Source organism: Myodes glareolus, chromosome 11, assembly GCF_982192425.1.
Source record: "Myodes glareolus chromosome 11, mMyoGla1.1, whole genome shotgun sequence".
NCBI classification, from domain to species: Eukaryota; Metazoa; Chordata; class Mammalia; order Rodentia; family Cricetidae; genus Myodes; species Myodes glareolus.
Window position 1 is genome coordinate 65,540,634 of NC_142036.1, and position 20,375 is coordinate 65,561,008.

The 20,375-nt window shown below is 41.1% G+C and overlaps 1 protein-coding gene across 1 annotated transcript in view; it reads left to right on the forward strand.

The window, feature by feature from the left end:
• Positions 1 to 1,054: 1,054 nt before the first annotated feature.
• Sec23a (SEC23 homolog A, COPII component) overlaps positions 1,055 to 20,375 on the forward strand; it is a 49,196-nt gene continuing 29,875 nt past the window's right edge. Inside the window, exons 1-9 of the mRNA XM_048415431.3 lie at positions 1,055 to 1,202; positions 6,156 to 6,401; positions 8,632 to 8,689; positions 9,142 to 9,228; positions 11,743 to 11,979; positions 13,556 to 13,635; positions 15,003 to 15,147; positions 17,330 to 17,488; positions 18,491 to 18,606. Of these exons, the coding sequence (XP_048271388.1) occupies positions 6,181 to 6,401; positions 8,632 to 8,689; positions 9,142 to 9,228; positions 11,743 to 11,979; positions 13,556 to 13,635; positions 15,003 to 15,147; positions 17,330 to 17,488; positions 18,491 to 18,606 (1,103 nt within the window). The 5' untranslated portion in view covers positions 1,055 to 1,202; positions 6,156 to 6,180. The remainder of the gene's footprint in view (positions 1,203 to 6,155; positions 6,402 to 8,631; positions 8,690 to 9,141; positions 9,229 to 11,742; positions 11,980 to 13,555; positions 13,636 to 15,002; positions 15,148 to 17,329; positions 17,489 to 18,490; positions 18,607 to 20,375) is intronic.

Sequence of the window (20,375 nt, forward strand, 5' to 3'; positions counted from 1 at the left end):
TTTAGGGTTTTGAGATTGTGCCTCTTCTGTAGTCCAGAAGGGTCTATGATTTGCAATGTAAATTGAGCTGGCCTGTCTTTTTACCTTGACTCTGGAGATTTCAGGCACAAGCCGCCACCACCACCTTAGAGAGACATTTAAAAAGTGTAAAATGACGGTATTCGTGGTTTTGCATCTGTCACGTGGATGCGTGCATGTGATAGCAGGTGCGGAGGGCAGAGTATAACTTTGGGGAGTAGGTTCTCCCCTTTCACCTCTGAGTTGTGTGGCAAGCGAGTTTACTGGCTGAGCCATTTCATCGACTCTTAACACACTGACGAAAATTCAAAATTAGAAGGACCTGAGCACTTCTTTGTAGTAAATATTTCAAATATTGTTGGCTAGTGCCTCGTTCTTTCTTCATCTGAACGGATAAGATCTGTCAGAAAAAAAAAAAGCCCGCAGGAATTTTTTTCTATATATTAGAAAGCTGGAAAACAATTATTCAAACAGTAGACACGAAAGGTCCCTCTGGTGGTTAACAGGAAATATTTTCTCTCGTAACTGTATCCCAGTTGTGCATTTACTTTTTCCTTATTTTTTTTGTTACCAGTTTTTCTACACAGGGTTTACCTTTAGCAGCTTTGGTGCCTGTCCTGGAACTAGCTCTTATAGACCGGACTGGCCTCGAACTCAGAGATCCTCCTGCCTCTGCCTCCCACTGATGGGATTAAAGGCGTGCGCCACCACCGCCCTATCTCTGTCGAGTATTTTATCCTTAATATGGACCCCCGACTCCCGAACCCTGCAGCTTCGCAGCGGAGCCTTTCCGCCACGTCCTACTCCTTATTACCCGGGTTAGAGCCTTTCCGCCGCTTGCCCCGCCCCTTCCTGAACTATCCCCGCCCTCTGCTTGGGCTAGCGGGACTCCTTCGCTCGCCCCACCCTCTTTATTACCCCCGTTCCGTCCCTTCCGCCACTCATCCCGCCCATTACCACCTGAGCGCCCCGCCCCTCCCCTGCCCGCCCCTCCTCGCCTCCTCCCCTTTGACGTGGCAGAGGCGGCACCAGCCATGTTGTCCAGGCCGAGGCCGTCCTGGAGGCCGGGGGCGGGGCGGTGCCGCCCCTGATTGCGGTGCCACGGCTGCTCCGGGGCGGCGGAGGAGACAGACTTTGCCCGGCGGAGGCTGCGACCGGCGCGGAGCTCGTCGGAAAGTCGGGTGGTAAGGACGGGCGTCGCTGCCACCTCTGCTCCGCCCGGGCTGGGAGGCGGGCAGCGGGTCGGGGTCTTAGGACGGTGTTGACTCTGTCCTCGTTGTCCCCAAGCCTAAGGGCGAGGCGCGCCGGAGGCTGTGTGGCCCAGCGCTGACCCGAGAGCACTGAGCCTGTCACGGCGACCGAGCGTCCTCATCTCCATCTCCAGCCCTCCTAGTTCAGGTGGAAGCCTGGGAGCGGGGTGCAGAAGGGCGGTCCGAGCAGCTGGCCCTGCGCCCACCCGCACCCCCTGTATGACACGCTTTCCCATCCCTGCCTAGGGCTCCCGGGCCCTGGGCCCTCCGGGTTCGCTTCTTGACTTGATCAGGAGTGCTCTAGACTTTGAACCCAGGTGACTACATCATCCGTAATTTCGGCCTTGGGCCTTGGAAAGGTTAAGGAGAAAAGTACCGGGGAAAGCTGATGCCTTGGGCCCGTTTCTAATGCTCGCTTTTCGGAACGGAGCAGTACCGTGCGCTCGGGCATCCATTCTGTCTGTCTGTTTGTGAAAAAGGAAGAGTAAGAATCACAGTAAATGCATAGGTAGACTAGAGGGATGTTGGATTCATCTTCTCACCTCACCTTCTGTCCGGTCCTGTCTTAACATACTCCCACCCTAAGCCGCGGGCAACTAGGTATATTCGCTTAAAGAAATTTAAATATAAATGCATATTAAATTTCTTCTTTCCAGGATCTTCAAAAGTCCACACGGTTTTAATTGTTTCTTAGACCTATAGTATTATTGCTCAAATTTCTCATTTAAATGTGAAGATTGAGGGCCAGAGAAGTTTATTGCCCAAGAGCCTAACATTTGTTACTCAGTTCATTTCATTGAAAATTTTACAACTGGAACTGGGAAGATGGCTCAGAAGTTAAGAGCAATCAGTGGATTGCTCTTCCAGAGGGCCTGTGCAGACAGAGACGCAGACACACACACACACACACACACACACACACACACACACAGCGGCTTACTACTGTCTTACAACCATCTGTAACTCCATTTGTAGGGCGTCCACTGCTCTCTCCTGGCCTCCACAGGCACTCTGCACACACATGATATACAGATGCACATGCAGGCAAAACACCTATACAAAAAAAGAAATAAAATAAATACATATGTAAAATATTTTCCAACTGAAATGTAGAGAGCAACAATGGTAACAAATAACTAAGGAGCTTAAATTTAGTTGCAATTTGTGTGTTTTTCAATTAAGAATGCATAAGGAGGTTAAAGTTGGAATATAGAAAAAAACAATACTAGGGAAAGCCTTTCAAGATACTATAGGAAAATATTTGCTGTGCTACGTTAAAGTGACATGATGCTTTTGTTCTACCAGGAGAAATTATTAAAATAGTTTTCACTGCTATAAATCTTTGGAAAAATGTGGCATTTCTTTAGGATGGCCTTTTGTATCTTATGTCTTTTTTTTAAAAGATGAATTTGTTAAATCTGCATTCTAATGATATTTCAGGGTGTGTGTGTGTGTGTGTGTGTGTGTGTGTGTGTGTGTGTTTAACTCTGGCAGCCTGGAACTGACAGGAGATGCATCTGCCTCTGCCTCCCAAGTGCTAGGATTAAAGGTGTATGCCAACATACCTGGCTGCATTTATATTAGGTAATATAAAATAATGCCTGGCTAATGCTAATACTAGGTAACAAAGTGCTTGCCAAATAATGCCATCACATTAAGGAAGTTTGTGAAAGGGCTTTTGTGCTGGGATTTGTGATTTTCAGCTTGAGCAGGTACTGCTTTGGAAAGTAAGGAAGTGTTGTGCATGGCCGTGTAACTGGACCAAGTGAGAGCAGGTGCGGCCTGCGCAGAAGTTCAGAAGCACAGTGGATGTCATTGAGTGAATGTGATTTTAAAGCAGAGAGGTTGGGAGGAAAACATGGAGGAAAGGGAAATCATGCCCAGATAGCACTCAGGTGACATTTTGCATATCCTAATAAAATACAAGCCTTCGGAGTTAGAATCCAGTCCATAGGCTGGAGAGATGGCTCAGTCAGTAAGAAGAACCTTGGCTGCTCTTCCAGAGGACCAGCGCTTAATCCCCCCTCCCCACGTGGCAGCTCACAACTGTTTATAACTCGAGTTCCAGGGAATCCAACACCCTCACCAAATATAAATGTAGACAAAACAACAATACACATAAAAAGAACAGTAAATCATTTAAGAAAGTATGCTGGATGTAACATGCTTAATAATATCCAGTCGACAACCTGTTGTGGAAACTTAAACCTGGCTCTTTTGTAAACACCTTCTGAGTCTTTGACTCTTTCTCACTGAGAGGGAGCTAAGCAGTGGTTCTCAGGACCTCCTTTTAAACATTATCGAGGATCCAAAGAAAAGCATGCTTACTTTTATATCTCTTAAACAAAGAATGCTATGTGTAGTCTGCATTCCAACAGAGAAGGGAAACAGCTGAAGATTTTATTTATGTAACCATTGTCTTACTATGATCTCTGCTCAGTTTCTCTTCTCCGCTTACTTTAGTATTGTTTCTTTGAGACAGGATTTTACTCTGTCAACCTGTAACACAGGTTACAGCAATCCTCCTGTCTCAGCCTCCCCTAGTGCTTGGGTCGCATGTTTGTACCGTCATGCCTCTCTTTGCTGGTTATACCAGATGGTTTTGTTGCTTCTCTTTCCAAGGAGAGAGCCTAGCACATAGGACAGCAGCAGATGGAAAGCTGGGTGGTTTCCAGCAACTTCATCCATTAGTGAGGGATGGCTCACAGAATTAATCCTAGGTTTGACAACACCTAAAACCGTTCCAACCTGGTCATATCAGTATTTTTTATTGACTAGAAACTTATTTCTCAGTTTTAGAAGGGATCCCAAATCAAGATGCTATATTGGGTGTCTGGGGAGGCCTGCCCTCTGGTGCACATGTGGCACTTTGCAGTGTGTTCTCACATAGCAGAAAAGGCAGGACAGTTTTCTGCAGTCTTTTAAAAATAAAGCCAAAAGCCCATTCATTTAAAATCAGTTTCATTTCCCACCTTTCTTCTCGGCAACTTTAACATTCATATTCTTTCTTCTGACAGTGTAGGTCCATGATTTTCAATTCTGTTTTTAAACTTAATTGAAAAATATTTTGTGTTGTCTGTATGGGTGCTTTGCCCGTGTGAATGTCTGTATACCACTTGTGTGCCTCTTGCCTTCAGATGCCAGAAGAGGATGCCAGATCCCCTGGAACGGGAGCTATAGAATCTGGTTGTAAGCTGCCATGTGGACACTGGGAATTGAACCCAACAGCCAGTGTTCTTAAACACTGACCTATTCTGCAGCCCTCCTGTTCCTTCAAGTTGTTTCTTTCTTTCTTTCTTTTTAAAAAAATGTCTATGGGTACTTTGCCTGCCAGAATGTTTATGCATTACTTGTGTGCCTGGTGTCTTTGGGAGCCAGAAGACAGAATCAGAGCCCTTGGAACTGGAGTTACAGCTATTTGTAAGCTGCCATGTAGGTGCTAAAAACTAACTTAGGTCCTCTGCAAAGAGCAGTGAGCTTTTAACTGTTGCCATCTCTCCAGCCTCAGTCTTTTAGCCTGATTTCCTTCAATTTTGTTGATTAGTACTTGAAATTCTGTATTTTGTTTAAATTCTAGGCTTCCATTCATGACAAATCACTCTGTGACAAATACACTCTGAGGCAGGACTGTATTCTAGATGGGAAAGCCAGCACCTTAGCCAACCACTTAGAAAGTGATAAGCTACCTGGTTGTAGCAACACACACTTATAATCCCAGAGCTTGGGAGGCTGCAGCTGGAGGGTGACCTGGATTATCTAGTGAGACCTTTCAAAACAATGAGAGTGACAAACAATAACCAGAAAGCCTAAACCTGGCTGTGATTTTGCAATATTACCTTAAAATTTTATGTCTCAAAATGCCTTCACAAGTTAGGATTCAGTCTCTATGAGGAGCTATGTGGTATGTAAGTCCTGGGATACCACTTAACAGGCATTTGTTTGCCTTGCCTCTAGTATTCTCTACCTAGTTTCAAGATAAGCTTTCTTGTTAGCAGAAATGCTATTAAATGCTCTCTTCTAGACAGATGAGAGCTTGCCATTTTCGAATTAAAAACCATATACATTTTAGAATTTTATGATTTTATATGTTTATTAGAATTACATAATTTACAAAGTTTTTGATGATGAGAATCATAGGGTCTAGGTCCCAATTCCCTTTTTGTCCTTTTTCCTCTATACATATTTAGATAAATAATGATGACGTTTATTATATATTTGTCATAGTTTCTTATTTTTTAAATTTTACTTTTTTCTTTTTCTTGCTTTCTTTTCTTTCATTCATTCATTCTTTTTTTTGTTTTTTTGGTTTTTTTTTTTTTGGTTTTTCAAGACAGGGTTTCTCTGTAGCTTTTGGAGCCTGTTCTGGAACTAGCTCTTGTAGCCCAGGCTGGCCTCGAACTCACCAAGATCCACCTGCCTCTGCCTCCCACTGATGGGATTAAAGGCATGTGCGCCACCACTTCACGGCTTTTTAATTATTTCTTTTGTGTGTGACTAAGTGCACGTGGCTCATTGTGTGCACAGTACACGTTTGTGCATAGCACACATTTGGAAGTCAGAGGACAACTTGGTTCTCTCCTTGTACCATGTGGGTCCCAGGGATCAAACTCTGGTCATCAGACTTGGCAGCAAGTTCCTTTTCCCACTGAGCCATCTTACCTTGTCAGTAGTTTTAAGAAAGAATTAAGTTAGCTAAAATCCCTTCCTCTCACTAAGCCTCACGAACATTAGGCTCTGTAGAGCCATTATAGATTATGAGTGGAGTTACTATATTTTCATTTGGTCATAATTTTTAATATGTTAATATTGCTGGAGGTAGGAAAACATTTTTATTTTGAGTTTCTTATGAGGCTTCTGGATTTTTAAATATCTTATTTTATGTTTCAGACAGAAATAAGAACCAAGCACTAAAATGACAACCTATTTGGAATTTATCCAACAAAATGAAGAACGAGATGGCGTCCGCTTCAGTTGGAATGTTTGGCCATCTAGTCGGCTGGAAGCTACGAGAATGGTTGTTCCAGTGGCAGCCCTGTTTACACCTCTGAAGGAGAGACCCGACTTGCCGCCCATTCAATACGAGCCTGTCTTGTGCAGTAGGACGACTTGCCGTGCAGTTTTGAATCCTTTATGGTAATTAAATACATGGAAGTAACTACTGTGGTAGAATAGTTCAGAACTGGGATTTGTGCTGGGGTTAGCTCAGCTGATAGAGTACAACTAGCACACAAACCCTGGGTGCAGTCCCCTGCATCACATAAACCAGCACACACCTGTGAGCTCAGCATTCAGAGAGTGGAGGCAGGGGAATCAGAAGCTCAAGATTATTTTCAACTACATAGCAAATTCAAAGCCTGAACTACACAATATATCTCAACAAAAAGAAAAGAAAAATAAATTATTTCTTAGCCATTTATTTAAAGAATTCCATTTTTTTGTATTTGGAGTTATAGTCAAAGAAATCCCAAGAGTTTAAATTTTAGCTGGGTGGTGGTGGCACACACCTTTAATCCCAGCACTTGGGAGGCAGAGGCAGGTGGATCTCTGTGAGTTTGAGGCCAGCCTGGGCTATAAGAACTAGTTCCAGGACTGGAGAGATGGCTCAGAGGTTAAGAGCACTGACTGCTCTTCCGGAGGTCCTGAGTTCAATTCCCAGCAATCACATGGTGGCTCACAACGATCTGTAATGAGATCTGGTGCCCTCTTCTGGCATGTGGACATGGAGGCTGAACACTGTGTACATAATAAATCTTTAAAAAAAAAAAAACGTAGTTCCAGAACAGGCTCCAAAGCTACAGAGAAACCCTGTCTCGAAAAACCAAAATAATTAAATAAATAGAAAATTTAGTATTCTAGTTATAATGAATTAGTAATGTAAAGAGACCAGATATAAATATCATTATAAAAACCATTATATCCTATTAATGGTACTGGCTATGTAGGAACCCATCTTAGGACTTGGAAAAGTTATAAATGAGTTAGCATGATATTCAAAAGGTGCTATTTATTTCTAAGGCAAAATCTCAGGAAACATTTTTTTTAAAATTTCTCTTTCTTCTGCCTTTTCTCCAATCTAGTTTGCTAGTGAATGCAGTCAGGTCTAATCCAGAGCACTGTGGAGTCTTCGTCTTTTACTTGGTGTTTGCTAGTGCTGGAATTATAGGCTTACCTAGTCTTCCTGGTTGATGTACCATCTTAACATCTCTTTTCTTCCTGAGCCTTGAGCATACCAGCTTTACTCACAACCTGGAACTGTATCTTCATCTAACGTTCTGCCTCCAGTTTTTCTGACATTGGCTTCTTTTCCTTCAGGATTCTCTTCAAGTTTTGAAGGATCTCTTTTGTTTTTATTTGTTATTGTCTTTGCTGTTGTCGATTTGTGTTTTGTGAGACAGTCTCACAATGTAGTCCCAGCTGGCCTGAAACTTGTTATGTGGCCAGACTGGCCTCAAACTTGCTGTCTGCAGTCCTCCTGCATCTGCCTCCCAAGTGCTGGGATTGCACATATGTGGTGCCATGCTTACCCAAGGAGGCTGTGCTGTAAAGTAACTGCTCCACACACACACTCTAATAATATCTCTTTGTTTTCTTTCTTTCTTTTTTTAAAAATATTTATTTATTTATTGTGTATACAATATTCTGTCTGTGTGTATGTCTGCAGGCCAGAGGAGGGCACCAGACCCCATTACAGATGGTTGTGAGCCTCCATGTGGTTGTTGGGAATTGTACTCAGGACTTTTGGAAGAGCAGGCAATGCTCTTAACCTCTGAGCCATCTCTCCAGTCCTCTCTTTGTTTTCTTATCTGTATTATTAAATCAATCATGTATGTGTGTGGGGGCACTATTGTATGGAGGTCAGAGGACTACTTTTAAGATCTGGTTCTCTCCTTCTCTCTTGGCTCTGGGTATTGAACTGAGATTGTTAGGCTTTCTTGGCAAGCACTTTGACCCATGAGCCATCTTGCTGGCCCATTAGTCTTTATTATTGCTACTTAAGTAGTATTTTAAGATGGGTGTGGTAGCAGAGGCCTGTAATTCTAAAGACTTGGAGGGTTGTGGGTTCTAGGTCAGCCTGGATATTTTAGCAAGATCCTATCTCCAAAGCAAGCAAACAAACAAACATAAAACCCCCAAAAAACAAACTATAAAAAAAAAAACTGTCTTAAGGTACAGTTTATTTAGTGGTAAATGTTTGCCTAATATATGAGGCCCTGGGTTCTTATGCCCCCAGTTAAAAACAAGTCACTTTGATCATCAATTTTAATCCATTCATGTCTTTAAATGAAATTAATTTTATTTAAATTAAGGTCCTTGTAAAATTAACTGAAACATTGCCTAACTAATCTGTCTTTTCTTAAAACAGTCAAGTGGATTATCGAGCAAAACTCTGGGCTTGCAACTTTTGTTACCAAAGGAATCAGGTAAGGACGTCTCTTACTGATGCTAATGCTGTAGTGCTGGTCATATAGGGAATGCTTATGTGAAAAAGGGTAAAATAGTTGTTGTCATTGCGTTCACTGGTTGTGGTGGGTGTGCATGTGCAGTGGTGAGCATGTGTAGGTAGGAGGACAGCTTGAGGGATTTGAGTCTTTCCTTATACTCCAGGGGCTCCAGGGATCAAACTCAGGTAGTTAGTGTTAGAAGCAAGAGCCCTTAGCCAGTAAATCATCTCACTAGCCTGAAAATACCTTTTTAATAATTAAATGAGACCAGCATGGTCTGCATAGTGAGTTCCAGGATGTCCAGGGCTGCATGAAACAAAAACAAACAACAGAAACCCAGACAAAAATTTAAATGATGAAGAAATAATTTTAAGTTTAAAACCTTATTTCTGGCAATAATTTGGTAATTTTTTTTGTTTGTTTGTTTGCAGTTTCCACCTACATATGCTGGGATATCTGAACTGAATCAGCCTGCTGAGCTTTTACCCCAGTTTTCAAGCATTGAATATGTAGTTCTGGTAAGAACGTGAGAGTAGGTATTTAAGGAAGCTATAAGTAGGCAAGGGCTTATGTCAGAATCATTATGAAAATGGAGATCACATTAAAGGCCTGACAGCAAATTGAATTGAGCATTTCACAGTTAAGAAACATCAAGGTCGATTTGATGAAGGTCATTTCTAACTGAAATTATCTGATGATTAGTCAGATGCTAGGTGGCATGGTGTGATTTGATCAGTAAAGTGCTAAAGTCTGCTGATGTGTCCCTGAGCTTATGAATCAACATATCCTGGTTGCTTATGGATTTTATTGTGGCAAGCTGGGCAGGTTTGGTCATGTATGTAATTTCAGAATTTTGCTTGTGGAAGCAGACTGATTGGGTTCAAGGTCATCTTGGTCTATGAGTTTAAGGTCCACCTGGACTTTATGAGATCCTGTCTCAAAGCAAAAATCACAAGAGTATGGAAATTTAAAAGTATAAATGTATTTTTGAGATAGTATCTGTCTCCAAAGCACTGACTGACCTGCAGCTCCCTCTGTAAAGCAGGCTGCCTCTGTCTGTCTCTCAAGGGCAGGGATTAAAGGTGTGCATCAGTATGCCTGGACAGTAAAAAGTATATGAATGTGGTACAGGAACAGAATTGTGATTCGCTAGAACTTGTCACTGTATTTGTCAAACCGGGTTAGGTTTTGATTTTCTGAAGAGTCATCCCAGGCTTAGGAAATCATTTTCTGAACATTATCTCATTATTATTATTATTTTAAATAATCATTTATTTTTATCTTATGTGCATTGGTGTTTAGCCTGCATGTATGTCTGTGTAAGGGTGTCAGGTCCCCTAAAACTGGAGTTACAGACAGTTGTGAGCTGACTTGTGGGTGCTGGGAATTGAACCCGGTTCTACTGGAAGAGCAGTCAGTGCTCTCAACCTCTGAGTCATCTCTCCAGCTCCTCATTGTTATTTTTTAGTTTAAAAATTATTTAAATGTCACGGTCCTGGGTTGGTTCTGTGGTGAAGAAGACTTGCTGCTCTTCCAGAGGACCTGAGTTCAGTGTCCAGCACCGTGTCAGTTTGTTCAGACTTGCCCGTAACTGCAGCTCCAGTGCATCTGACGCTCTGTGCTGGACTGGGGACACCTGCATCTACACATCCACATACCCACACAGATACATAGTTAAAAGTGAAATAAACCCAAACAAACAAAAATAATTTAAAGTGACTGTACTTTCAGAAATACACTCACGTGAGCTGTATGCTACTTTACTCATAGTAGAAGGATATTAACTTACTCTATTTTTATTCAAGTTTTGACCAAAAACTTGGTACATGGTTTATAATTTTAAAGTAATATATATTATCTCTTGTTTTTTATCTAGTACCCCAGTTTGTTATTAAACCAAGCTTGTCCTAATTTTGTTATTCTAAGTGAGCTCTCCTTGAGTAGCTGAGACTACAGGTGTGCCCATACCTGGCCTGAACTTTGTAGTTGTTAAATGATTATTTGAAAATACTTTAAAATTATTATTATTATTTACATCATATTCTCATGTATGTCATGCTGGCCTCGAGTTTCCTATGTAGATGAAGATTGCCTTCAACTCTTGGTGGTCCTGCGCTGGGGTCACGGGTGTGCACTACCACACTTAGTTTAAAAGTAATAAATGCTTATAATAAATTAGACCTCATGTAGTTAAATAACCCCTCATGCATGTGTATGTGTGTGTTGAGACAGGATCTTGTTCTACAGCCCTGGCTGGTCTGGAACTCACAGGGATCTGCCTGCCTCTTGCCTCCCACGTGCCAGGATTAAAGGGGTGTGTTAACACACCCAGCTAAATATACGTATATGCACATATTGTTTTGCAGGGTCTTTCTGTTACTCTCCTTTTATTTTATTTTTTGGTCTGTTTTGCTATTTTGTGTGTCATCCCTTAACCCCAAACTGAGGACCAAACCCAGGACCTCCCTGCACTTGCTAGGTAAGTGCTCTATCACTGAGCTAAATCCCCAACCTGAGGCAGGGTCTTTGTGTGAAGCCAGGCTGGCCTTAAATTTATGTTGATCCTCCTGACCTGACTGTCTTCCAAGTTCTGGCATCAAAGGTGTGCATCTCCATGCCCAGTTATACATATGCTTCTAAGTTTAATTTTTCACATTTGAATTTAAAAAATTTTATTACATGTGTGCACAGCACAGGTTTGTGGCTGCTGTAGCATGTGTTTGGAGGTCAGAAGTCAGAGCTGTCCTCCTACTGAGGATTCTGGGGCTGGACTCAGTTTGTCGGGCTTGTGCCACAAATGCTTTTACTGCTGCGTCACCTTGTCAGCCCCTTAAACTTCAGTCTTCATTCAGTGCTGTGCCTCAGAGCTCTCTCCTAGACCATATATAACCTGTTTCTTTTCCATGATGACGCTATTAGCATTCCATTGTATGCACATATTAATATTTCACTGTTTACAGTTTTAGTTAGTTCTTTGTTGACTATCTTGATTATTGTGCTAAAATCCATTTCTTACTGCATTTTTTTTAAAGCGTGGTCCCCAAATGCCTTTGATATTTCTGTATGTGGTTGATACTTGCATAGAAGATGAAGATTTACAAGCTCTGAAGGAATCCATGCAGATGTCATTGAGTCTTTTGCCACCTACAGCTTTGGTTGGACTTATTACTTTTGGGAGAATGGTGCAGGTTCATGAACTTGGATGTGAAGGCATTTCAAAAAGCTATGTCTTCAGGGGAACAAAGGATTTGTCTGCCAAACAGCTGCAGGTGAGTGAGAATGGGAGTGCTCACCGATTCTTCGTGTACTATGTATGTTAATACTTTCTAGATGCATGCATTTTTAAGAAACATGATGAATTCATTTTATTATAATTACATTATGACAAGGCTTTAACTTTTGATTGACTTCAATTTGTTTCTTATATAATTTAGCTGTCATAAAAATTGAAGACTTTCTATTTTTCATGTGTCTTTGATATCTCTTCATGACCACATATGTAACCTGTTCTATTTCTGTAAATGGCTTTATTAGAATTTCACTGTGTGTTCTTATTAGGATGTTACTGTATGCATTGTTTAGTTAGTGATTGTGTATATGCAGGTGTGTGTTGTGGTGTGTGTAGGTCTTAGGACAACCTAAGGCATTGTTATTCATCAGGCACCCTCTACTTTATTTTTATATTTTGTTTATTTTGGAGACAGGCCCTCCCCTTGGCCTGAAACCTGATGATTAGGCGAGGCTGGCTGGCCATTAAGCCCCAGGTCTCTGTCACTCAAGTAGTGGATTACAGGTGTGCACCACTACATCCAGATTCTTTTTGTTTGTTTTGTTTTTTGAGACAGGGTTTCTCTGTAGCTTTGGAGCCTGTCCTGGAACTCACTTTGTACACCAGACTGGCCTTAAGCTCATAGAGATCTGCCTGCTTCTGCCTCCCAAGTGCTGGGATTAAAGATGTGCCCCACCACTGCCTGACTCACCCAAATTGTTTTAATTCATTCTGCAATTGACACAGTTCTTCATGCTTTTGAGGCAAATTTTTTCCTAAGTCATAAACATTCTTCCTGACTACACTGTCTTGCTCTGTAGACCAGGCTGGTCTCAAACTCACAGAGATCCCTGCTTCTGACTCCCAAGTGCTGGGATTAAAGGCATAAACTACTAGTGCCTGGCACATGAGTGCAGGTACTTGCAAAGGCAGAAAAGGACAGTGGATTCCCTAGGGTTGGGGTTACAGGCTGTTAAAGACTGGTAGGTTGATGTGAGGGCCACGTGCTAGAGGTGCTGGATCAAACTCTGGTTTCTGCAGCAGCTGCAAGGTTCTTAGCTGCTGAGCTGTGTCTCCAGCCCCTTATGTGCTTCCTCATGATGCTGCTGCTAAGATTTTTAACTGCTGTATCAAATAGCTTCATTCCTTTCTTCTTCTTAGGATTTTACATTACTTTATTAGATAATACCATTTTTCCTAGATTTTAACTACTATGAGAGCAAAAAGTATTTTTATTTAAACTACTATATTCCTGCTACAGAGTAGGTGTTTAAGAAAATAGTTGCTGAAAAGCTTAAATGCATATAAGTTAAGAAGAAAGACATTTAAGTTAATCATTAATGTATTTTGACTGCATTAGGTAAGAAGTACTCCTAAATTAATACCTTGCATTTGCTCTCTCCTGGTGAGTTTCTAGGGAGCTCAGTCTCCATAGCTAGACTGTTTGCCTTCTGGGAAAAGAGACCTTATGCTTATTTGTGTTCCTAATTTGTAGCGTAGCATTGTGAACATCTTAAGAAGTTGACAAATATTGTTGAAGTAAATAAACTGATCTCACCGAAATCATCTCTTCACAGGAAATGCTGGGACTCTCAAAAGTACCTGTAACTCAAGCCACACGTGGTCCTCAGGTCCAGCAGCCACCTCCTTCCAATAGGTAATTAATATGGCAACAGAATTCTATAATTCAAGCAAGTACTTAAACATATCATGGGGGGCTGTAGAGATGGCTCAGAGGTTAAGAACATTGCCTGCTCTTCCAAAGGTCCTGAGTTCAATTCCCAGCAACCACATGGTGGCTCACAACCATCTGTAATGGGGTCTCCTCTTCTGGCGTGCAGGCATGCACACAGACAGAATATTGTATACATAATAAATAAATAAATAAATATTAAAAAACAAAAAACAACAAAACAGCAACAAGAACAACAAAAGACATATTATGCCCTTGCCTGGGCGGTGGTGGCTCACACCTTTAATACCAGCACTTGCGAAGCAGAGGCAGGCAGAGTTTGGGAGTTTGAGGTCAGCCTGCTTTACAGAAGTGAGTTTCAGGATAGCCAAGGTTACAAAGAAAAATCCTGTCTTGAAAAACTAAAACAAACAAACAAACATCATGCCCTCAACTTGAACAAAAGCATTAGGTGATACTATAATATTTAGTATTGTCAGGGATATAAATAGATTGCAGTAATATTTTTATATTGCAGTAATAATTTTAAAAAACAAACTATAGTTTTTTGAGGCACTTTCTTTTTTACTGAAACGGTTCATTTCTTTTTTGTTATGATGTTAGGAGTTTAGTTTTGACATGTTTCTTTTTATTTATTTTTAAGTTCATAAAACCTTTATGTGGTTTTGAGGCCCTAAAAATAGGGCCTCAAAAACTTCTAATTTTGTTTTTACAGGTAGCTTTTCCTGTAACCTAATCAGAGGTGCTGTTAATAAAATTGATTGATGTACTGATGTGTCTTCTAACTATGTTGGTAACCTTAAAACTTTAAATGAAATTGATAGCAATTGTATTAATTCCTTGGTTGGTAGCAGTAATACGACTGGAAGTGAGAAACAGACTATAGTATGGGGCCTAGTAATAGCCCTCCCACATTTTCTCTGGACATCAGTATATATTAGTGATGAGTTTGATCTCTTGATCCTCCTGCCTCCACCTTCTTAGTACTGGTATTACAGGCATATACCACTATGCCTGATTCATTTCTTTCTTCCTCCTCCTCTTGCCTCCTCTTTCTCAGTCTCCTCCCCCACCCCCCCCCCCCACTTCCTTGGAGTATATATTGCTGGGGATCCAGCCTAGGGCCTCCTACCTGCTAGATAAGCCCTCTCTACTGACTGAGCTACCTCCCCAATAGCAACCGCTTTTGAAGAGACACTCCTGTGCGTTCTGCTGCTCCCAGAAAATTGTGAACTGCTGGTCTGCTGTGCATCAAATATTTTTCTGTTTTTAGGAAAAATTCTTAAGATATCACGTTTGTAAATGCCATTTGGTTTACTGTTGTTTTGTAGATTCTTACAGCCAGTACAGAAAATAGACATGAATCTCACGGATCTTCTGGGAGAACTTCAGCGAGATCCTTGGCCTGTACCACAAGGAAAGAGACCTTTGCGTTCCTCAGGAGTGGCACTTTCTATAGCTGTAGGGCTACTTGAGGTAGTGATGATGAAAATGTACTTTTGAAATGTAAGAGTCTGTGTGTGTGCGTGTATGCACATGAGTGTGTGTGCACATGTGGAATAGTAAAGTTGTGAGCTGAACACCGTGGTGGTGGTTGGTGTGAGTGTCCTTTATTTTTCTCTCCTCCTTTTCTTACTTCTTTTCATCTTTTTATTCTTTCTTGCTCTGTCTTCATCTTTGTCATCTTACTTTTCTGTCTTGCTATATAGTTCAGTTAGTGCTACACTTGAACTAACGGCAGTCCTCCTTCCTTAGACTTCTGAACGTAGGACTCTCATTGCTGTGCACCACCCTGCGTGGCTCTTCTCTTCTCTCATTCAGTAATTGATGTACAGTACTGTTTTTTTTTTTAAAGATTTATTTATTTACTATGTATACAGTGTTCTGCCTGCAGTGTATGCCTGCAGGCCTGAAGAAGGCACCAGATCTCATTACAGATGGTTGTGAGCCACCATGTGGTTGCTGGGAATTGAACTCAGGACCTTTGGAAGAGCTGCCAGTGCTCTTAACCACTGAGCCATCTCTCCAGCCCCCCAATACTGTTTGTTTAAGCTCCACATTTCAGGCCGTTCTGGGACGGCACAGTTCTGGAAGCTAACTGTGTGTATTTTTACTAGAAGTAGCATTAGTTCTCACAGTTAAGGGCTTGGTTCTATGAACCTGCTGTTCACTTGGAATGCCAGATACAAGTACTTCTATCTATGAGTTGGGTATTTTTCAGGTTTGATTAATGCTATAGTGTCTGGCTCAGAGAACTTAGAGAAACCTTTTACTTTATGTATCACTGATAGAGTGTTGCAAGAGTCACACCCTGATAGAAGAAATGCATACAGTTGAGATATCAGAGAAAGGGCATGTCCCTTCTACACACCACACTCTAGAAAGCAGCATGGGTTTAGCTATCCAGAAGCTCTCCAAATCCAGTCCATATGATTTTTAAAAAGGGAATTTATTTTTGCTATTTTAAATTATGTGCGTGTGTGTGTGCGTGTGTGTGTACAAGTGCCCTCAGAGGTCAGAGGCAGAGCTGGAGTTATGGGTGTTTGTGAGCCAACTGACATAGATGCTGGGAATTGAACTTTGCTCTTCTAGTAAGCCATCTCCAACTTGATTTTTTTTAAAAAAAAGATTTATTTATTTATTTATAATATATAAAATAAAAATCTATGAGTGTTTTACATACATGTATGTGTGTACACCATGTATATGCCTGGTTGCCCATGGAGGCCAGAAGAAGGCATTGGTTCCTCTGGTACTGGAGTTACAGATGATCGCTAGCTGCCGAGTGGGTGCTGGTAATTAAGTGTGGGTCTCCTGCAAAGACAGCAGTGCTCTTATCACTGATCCGGCTCTCTAGCACCCCTGCATCCTGATTTGTTTATAATAGCTTCACTACAGAGGAGTGATTGACTGCGTCACTGCCTAGTGGTGTTCAGCTCGTAAGCTTTCTTTATGCTTGAAATCTGTTAGTGGGATGATTGTTGTAGTTAATTTATTCTAGTATCTAGTGGGCCATGTGATTTCTTGGGTTATACTTATTCGTTTTCTTTCATTCCTTCCTTTTTCCTCTTGAGACTAGGTTTTACTGTGTAGTGCTGATTAGACTAGAAAAATATGTCACACAGATCTGCCTGCCTCTGCCTCCTGAGAGCTGGGATTAAAGGCATGCGCCACTATCGCCCAGCCTACCGCCAGATGTTGTGGAGGCAGTTCTCAAATGAGTCATCAGAGAGGAGCTTTGATGACTGTAGCTTGTATCAAGTTGACATAAAAACATCCAGAGTTGTGTTGTGGATGTTTCAGATGGACTGTGCTTTTCCACTCTGCGTTTTCTTTGGTTGTGGTTTTCTGTGATGCTTTCCCTGTACACTTACTGGTTAGACTTGGAGAAGGATGTCTTTTTTTTTTTTTAAATTCATTATTATTATTTGTATCTGGGGAGGGAGGGAGGGAGAGAGAGTTCATGTGTGCTGTGTGTGTTTGTGTGAGTGTGTGTGTAACAGCCCTTGGAGGACAGAAGAGGGTGTCTTGTACTCTGGAACTAGAGCTGCAGGCAGTTGTGAGCTGCTATGTGTGGGCTGGGAAATTATTTATTTGAGACAGAGTGTATGTACCTGCGTCCTTTATACTTTCTGACCGAGTTTCTTTTCTCCAACAGTGTACTTTCCCCAACACTGGTGCTCGGATTATGATGTTCATTGGTGGTCCTGCTACCCAGGGGCCTGGAATGGTGGTTGGAGATGAATTAAAGACACCAATAAGATCCTGGCATGACATTGAAAAGGATAATGCCAAGTATGTTAAAAAGGGAACTAAGGTAATTTTTAGTTTTTTTTCCTTGTGAATTATTTTCTATTTGTGTAACTTTCTTCCTTTCTTTTTTTTCTTTTTGGTTTTTTAGACAAGCTTTCTCTGTGTAGCTTTGGAGCTTGTCCTGGAAATCGCTCTGTAGACCACGCTGGCCTTGAACTCAAATAGATTCGCCTCCCTCTGCCCCTTAAATGTGGGGATTAAAGGCATGCACCACCACCGCCTGACTGTAACTTTACATTTTTAGAAGGAGTGGTTTGCAAAGCTATATTTTGCTAATGGTGATTCTTGAATTTTTGGTATTATTTCTGCTTGTTGATGTCCTTGTTATTCTTATTTTTAGTTCAGACTATTAGTTTAATTTTGCTGTACTGTTTGTTATTTTTTGGTAGCCACTGATATATTTTTAAACAATAATTGATGTCATAATTTTTGACACTGAGTGCTTTTGTCTAATGAGTTTCCCATTTGAGCTCAGAAATTTTATTTTTTTGTTAAAGTTGCCAAAAATGCTTTAGATTTACTTATCTTCTTTTTTTCCGTCTCTTTTCAGATGTGTTTGTTTCTTGCCTATGGGTTACTAGGAAAAAGAGCTGTGTAGTTCTCTGTTTTGTGTGTGTTTGTGTTGAAGAAGAGAATGTATGCCTCTCTTCAGTTTTGCTTTGCTTAGGAATAGACCTGAAAATAATGGCTTTGAAATCAAAGATGTTAAAATATCAGGCTTTAGTTATTTATTTGAGACAAAATCTTTGTATATAGTACAGCCCTTGATCCTCCTGTTGTAGCCTCCCCAGTGCTGGGATTTCAGATGTCTGCTTCATGTCTGGCTGTAGGTGAGACTTCTAGAAGTCATTTTATCATTTTTATGAAACTGTAGAAAATTGAATGAGACTAAATCATATGTAAATTATGATGAATTATCTTTTTACTCTTAAACTATTTTGATCTGTTAATAGGAAAAGATTTATTGGAAAGGTTATATATTTGATTTAATAAAAATCTCTTGTAGCATTTTGAAGCATTGGCTAATCGAGCTGCTACGACTGGGCATGTTATTGATATCTACGCATGTGCACTAGACCAGACCGGTCTTCTGGAGATGAAGTGCTGCCCTAACCTTACTGGGTATGTATGTGCATATCTAATAATGCCTGCTTACAGGTATAAACAAACATTGAGAGCTTGGGAAATGAAAAACTTACTCATCATCTTGCAGCTTTATGGCAATATTTGCTGACAGCTTTGCTGTGTCTTCTTTGGATCTTATGTTACTTTTTTTTCTGAAAAAGCAGGATTAGAAAGGCACAAGTTCTTTTGAAAAAGTTTATTCTAAAGTTGCTCTGTTTTGGTAGTGTTTTTGAGATAGCACATTGTAACAGGTCTATTGGGCTACCAACAATCTCCCATGTTGAAGGGAGGAAGCCGCTTGTTGGTTCCCGGCTGCTCAGCCCTGAAATAATCACACAGAAACTGTATTAATTAAATCACTACTTGGCGTATTAACTCTAACTTCTTATTGACTAGCTCTTACATATTAATTTAACCCATTTCTACTAATCTGTGTATTGCTATGAGGCTGTGGCTTACCGGATAAAATTCTGGCATTTGTCTCTGGTGGAGCTACATGGCTTCTCTCTGACTCTTTCTTTCTCCCAGCAATCAGTTTAGTTTTCCCCATCTACCTAAGCTCTGCTCTATCAACAGGCCAAGGCAGTTTCTTTATTCACCAGTGGTATTCACAGCATACAGAGGGGAATCCCACATCACTCCCAAATCATGACAAGGAGACTTATTAGTTTATAAAGGCTTGGCCTAGCTTAGGCTCATTTCTGGCTAGCTCTTTTAACTTACCCTGTTTCTCTTTATCTACCTGAGAACTTCTTACCTTTTCTTTCTGTATGTCCTACTTTTCCTGCTTCTTCCATGTCTGTCTGTCTGGTGGCTGCCTGACTGGCTGGCCCTGGGCATGTACCTCTTTTTCTCTTCTTCTTCTCTTCCCCGGAGCCTCCATTTCTCCTCCTATTTATTCTCTCTGCTTACCAGTCCCACCTTTCCTTTTTCTGCTTAACTATTGGCTGTTCAGCTTTTTATGAGACCGGTCAATCAGGAGCTTTAGGCAGGCAAGACGAAACAGCAACACATCTTTTCATAACTAAATAAATGCAGCATAAACAAATGTAATATGCCCTTACACAGTTAAAGTAATATTCTTCAGTGTAAACAAATGTAATCATCTTTGCCTAGTTAAAATAATATTCCACAACAGCACAACTTGAAATTTATTTATTTAAATGTTTGATGAAGTTTTAGTATGTTCACAAGTATATGACCACTACTGTGATTAAATTTAGAACACTTGTCTGGCCCTGGAGAGACTGCCTGTTACCTCTCACTCTCCATTCCTCTCTCCTGTCTCACCATATTCTCCTGCCTAGGCAATACTACTTGCCTCTTCTGGATGTTTTTTATAAAAGGAGTAATAAGTGGTGGTTTACCATTGGCTTCTTTTAAAAAAAATTATGTGTATGAATATTTTGCCTATGTATGAGTACTGTGTGTTTGCCTGGTGCCCAAGGAGGTTAGAACAGAGAGTTGCATCCTTGGAACTGGAGTTTCCAATGGTTATGAGCCACCTTGTAAGTGTGGAGGCTGAACTTTGATCCTCTGCAAGAGAAACCAGTGCTTTTGACCACTGAACCATCTCTCCAGCCCTCCATGGGCTTCTTTATTATGCACATTTAGGATAGCCAGTATTTCTTTTCATTGCTGAAAAAAAGTAAAGTAGGGGTTCAGCTTCATCTGATATTCTCTTAGATATACCTGTGGAAATGTAAACAGGTAGGAGCTCAGTAGGGAAGGTCTAGAAGTAAAGGCCCTGGTCATCTGTGCCAAAC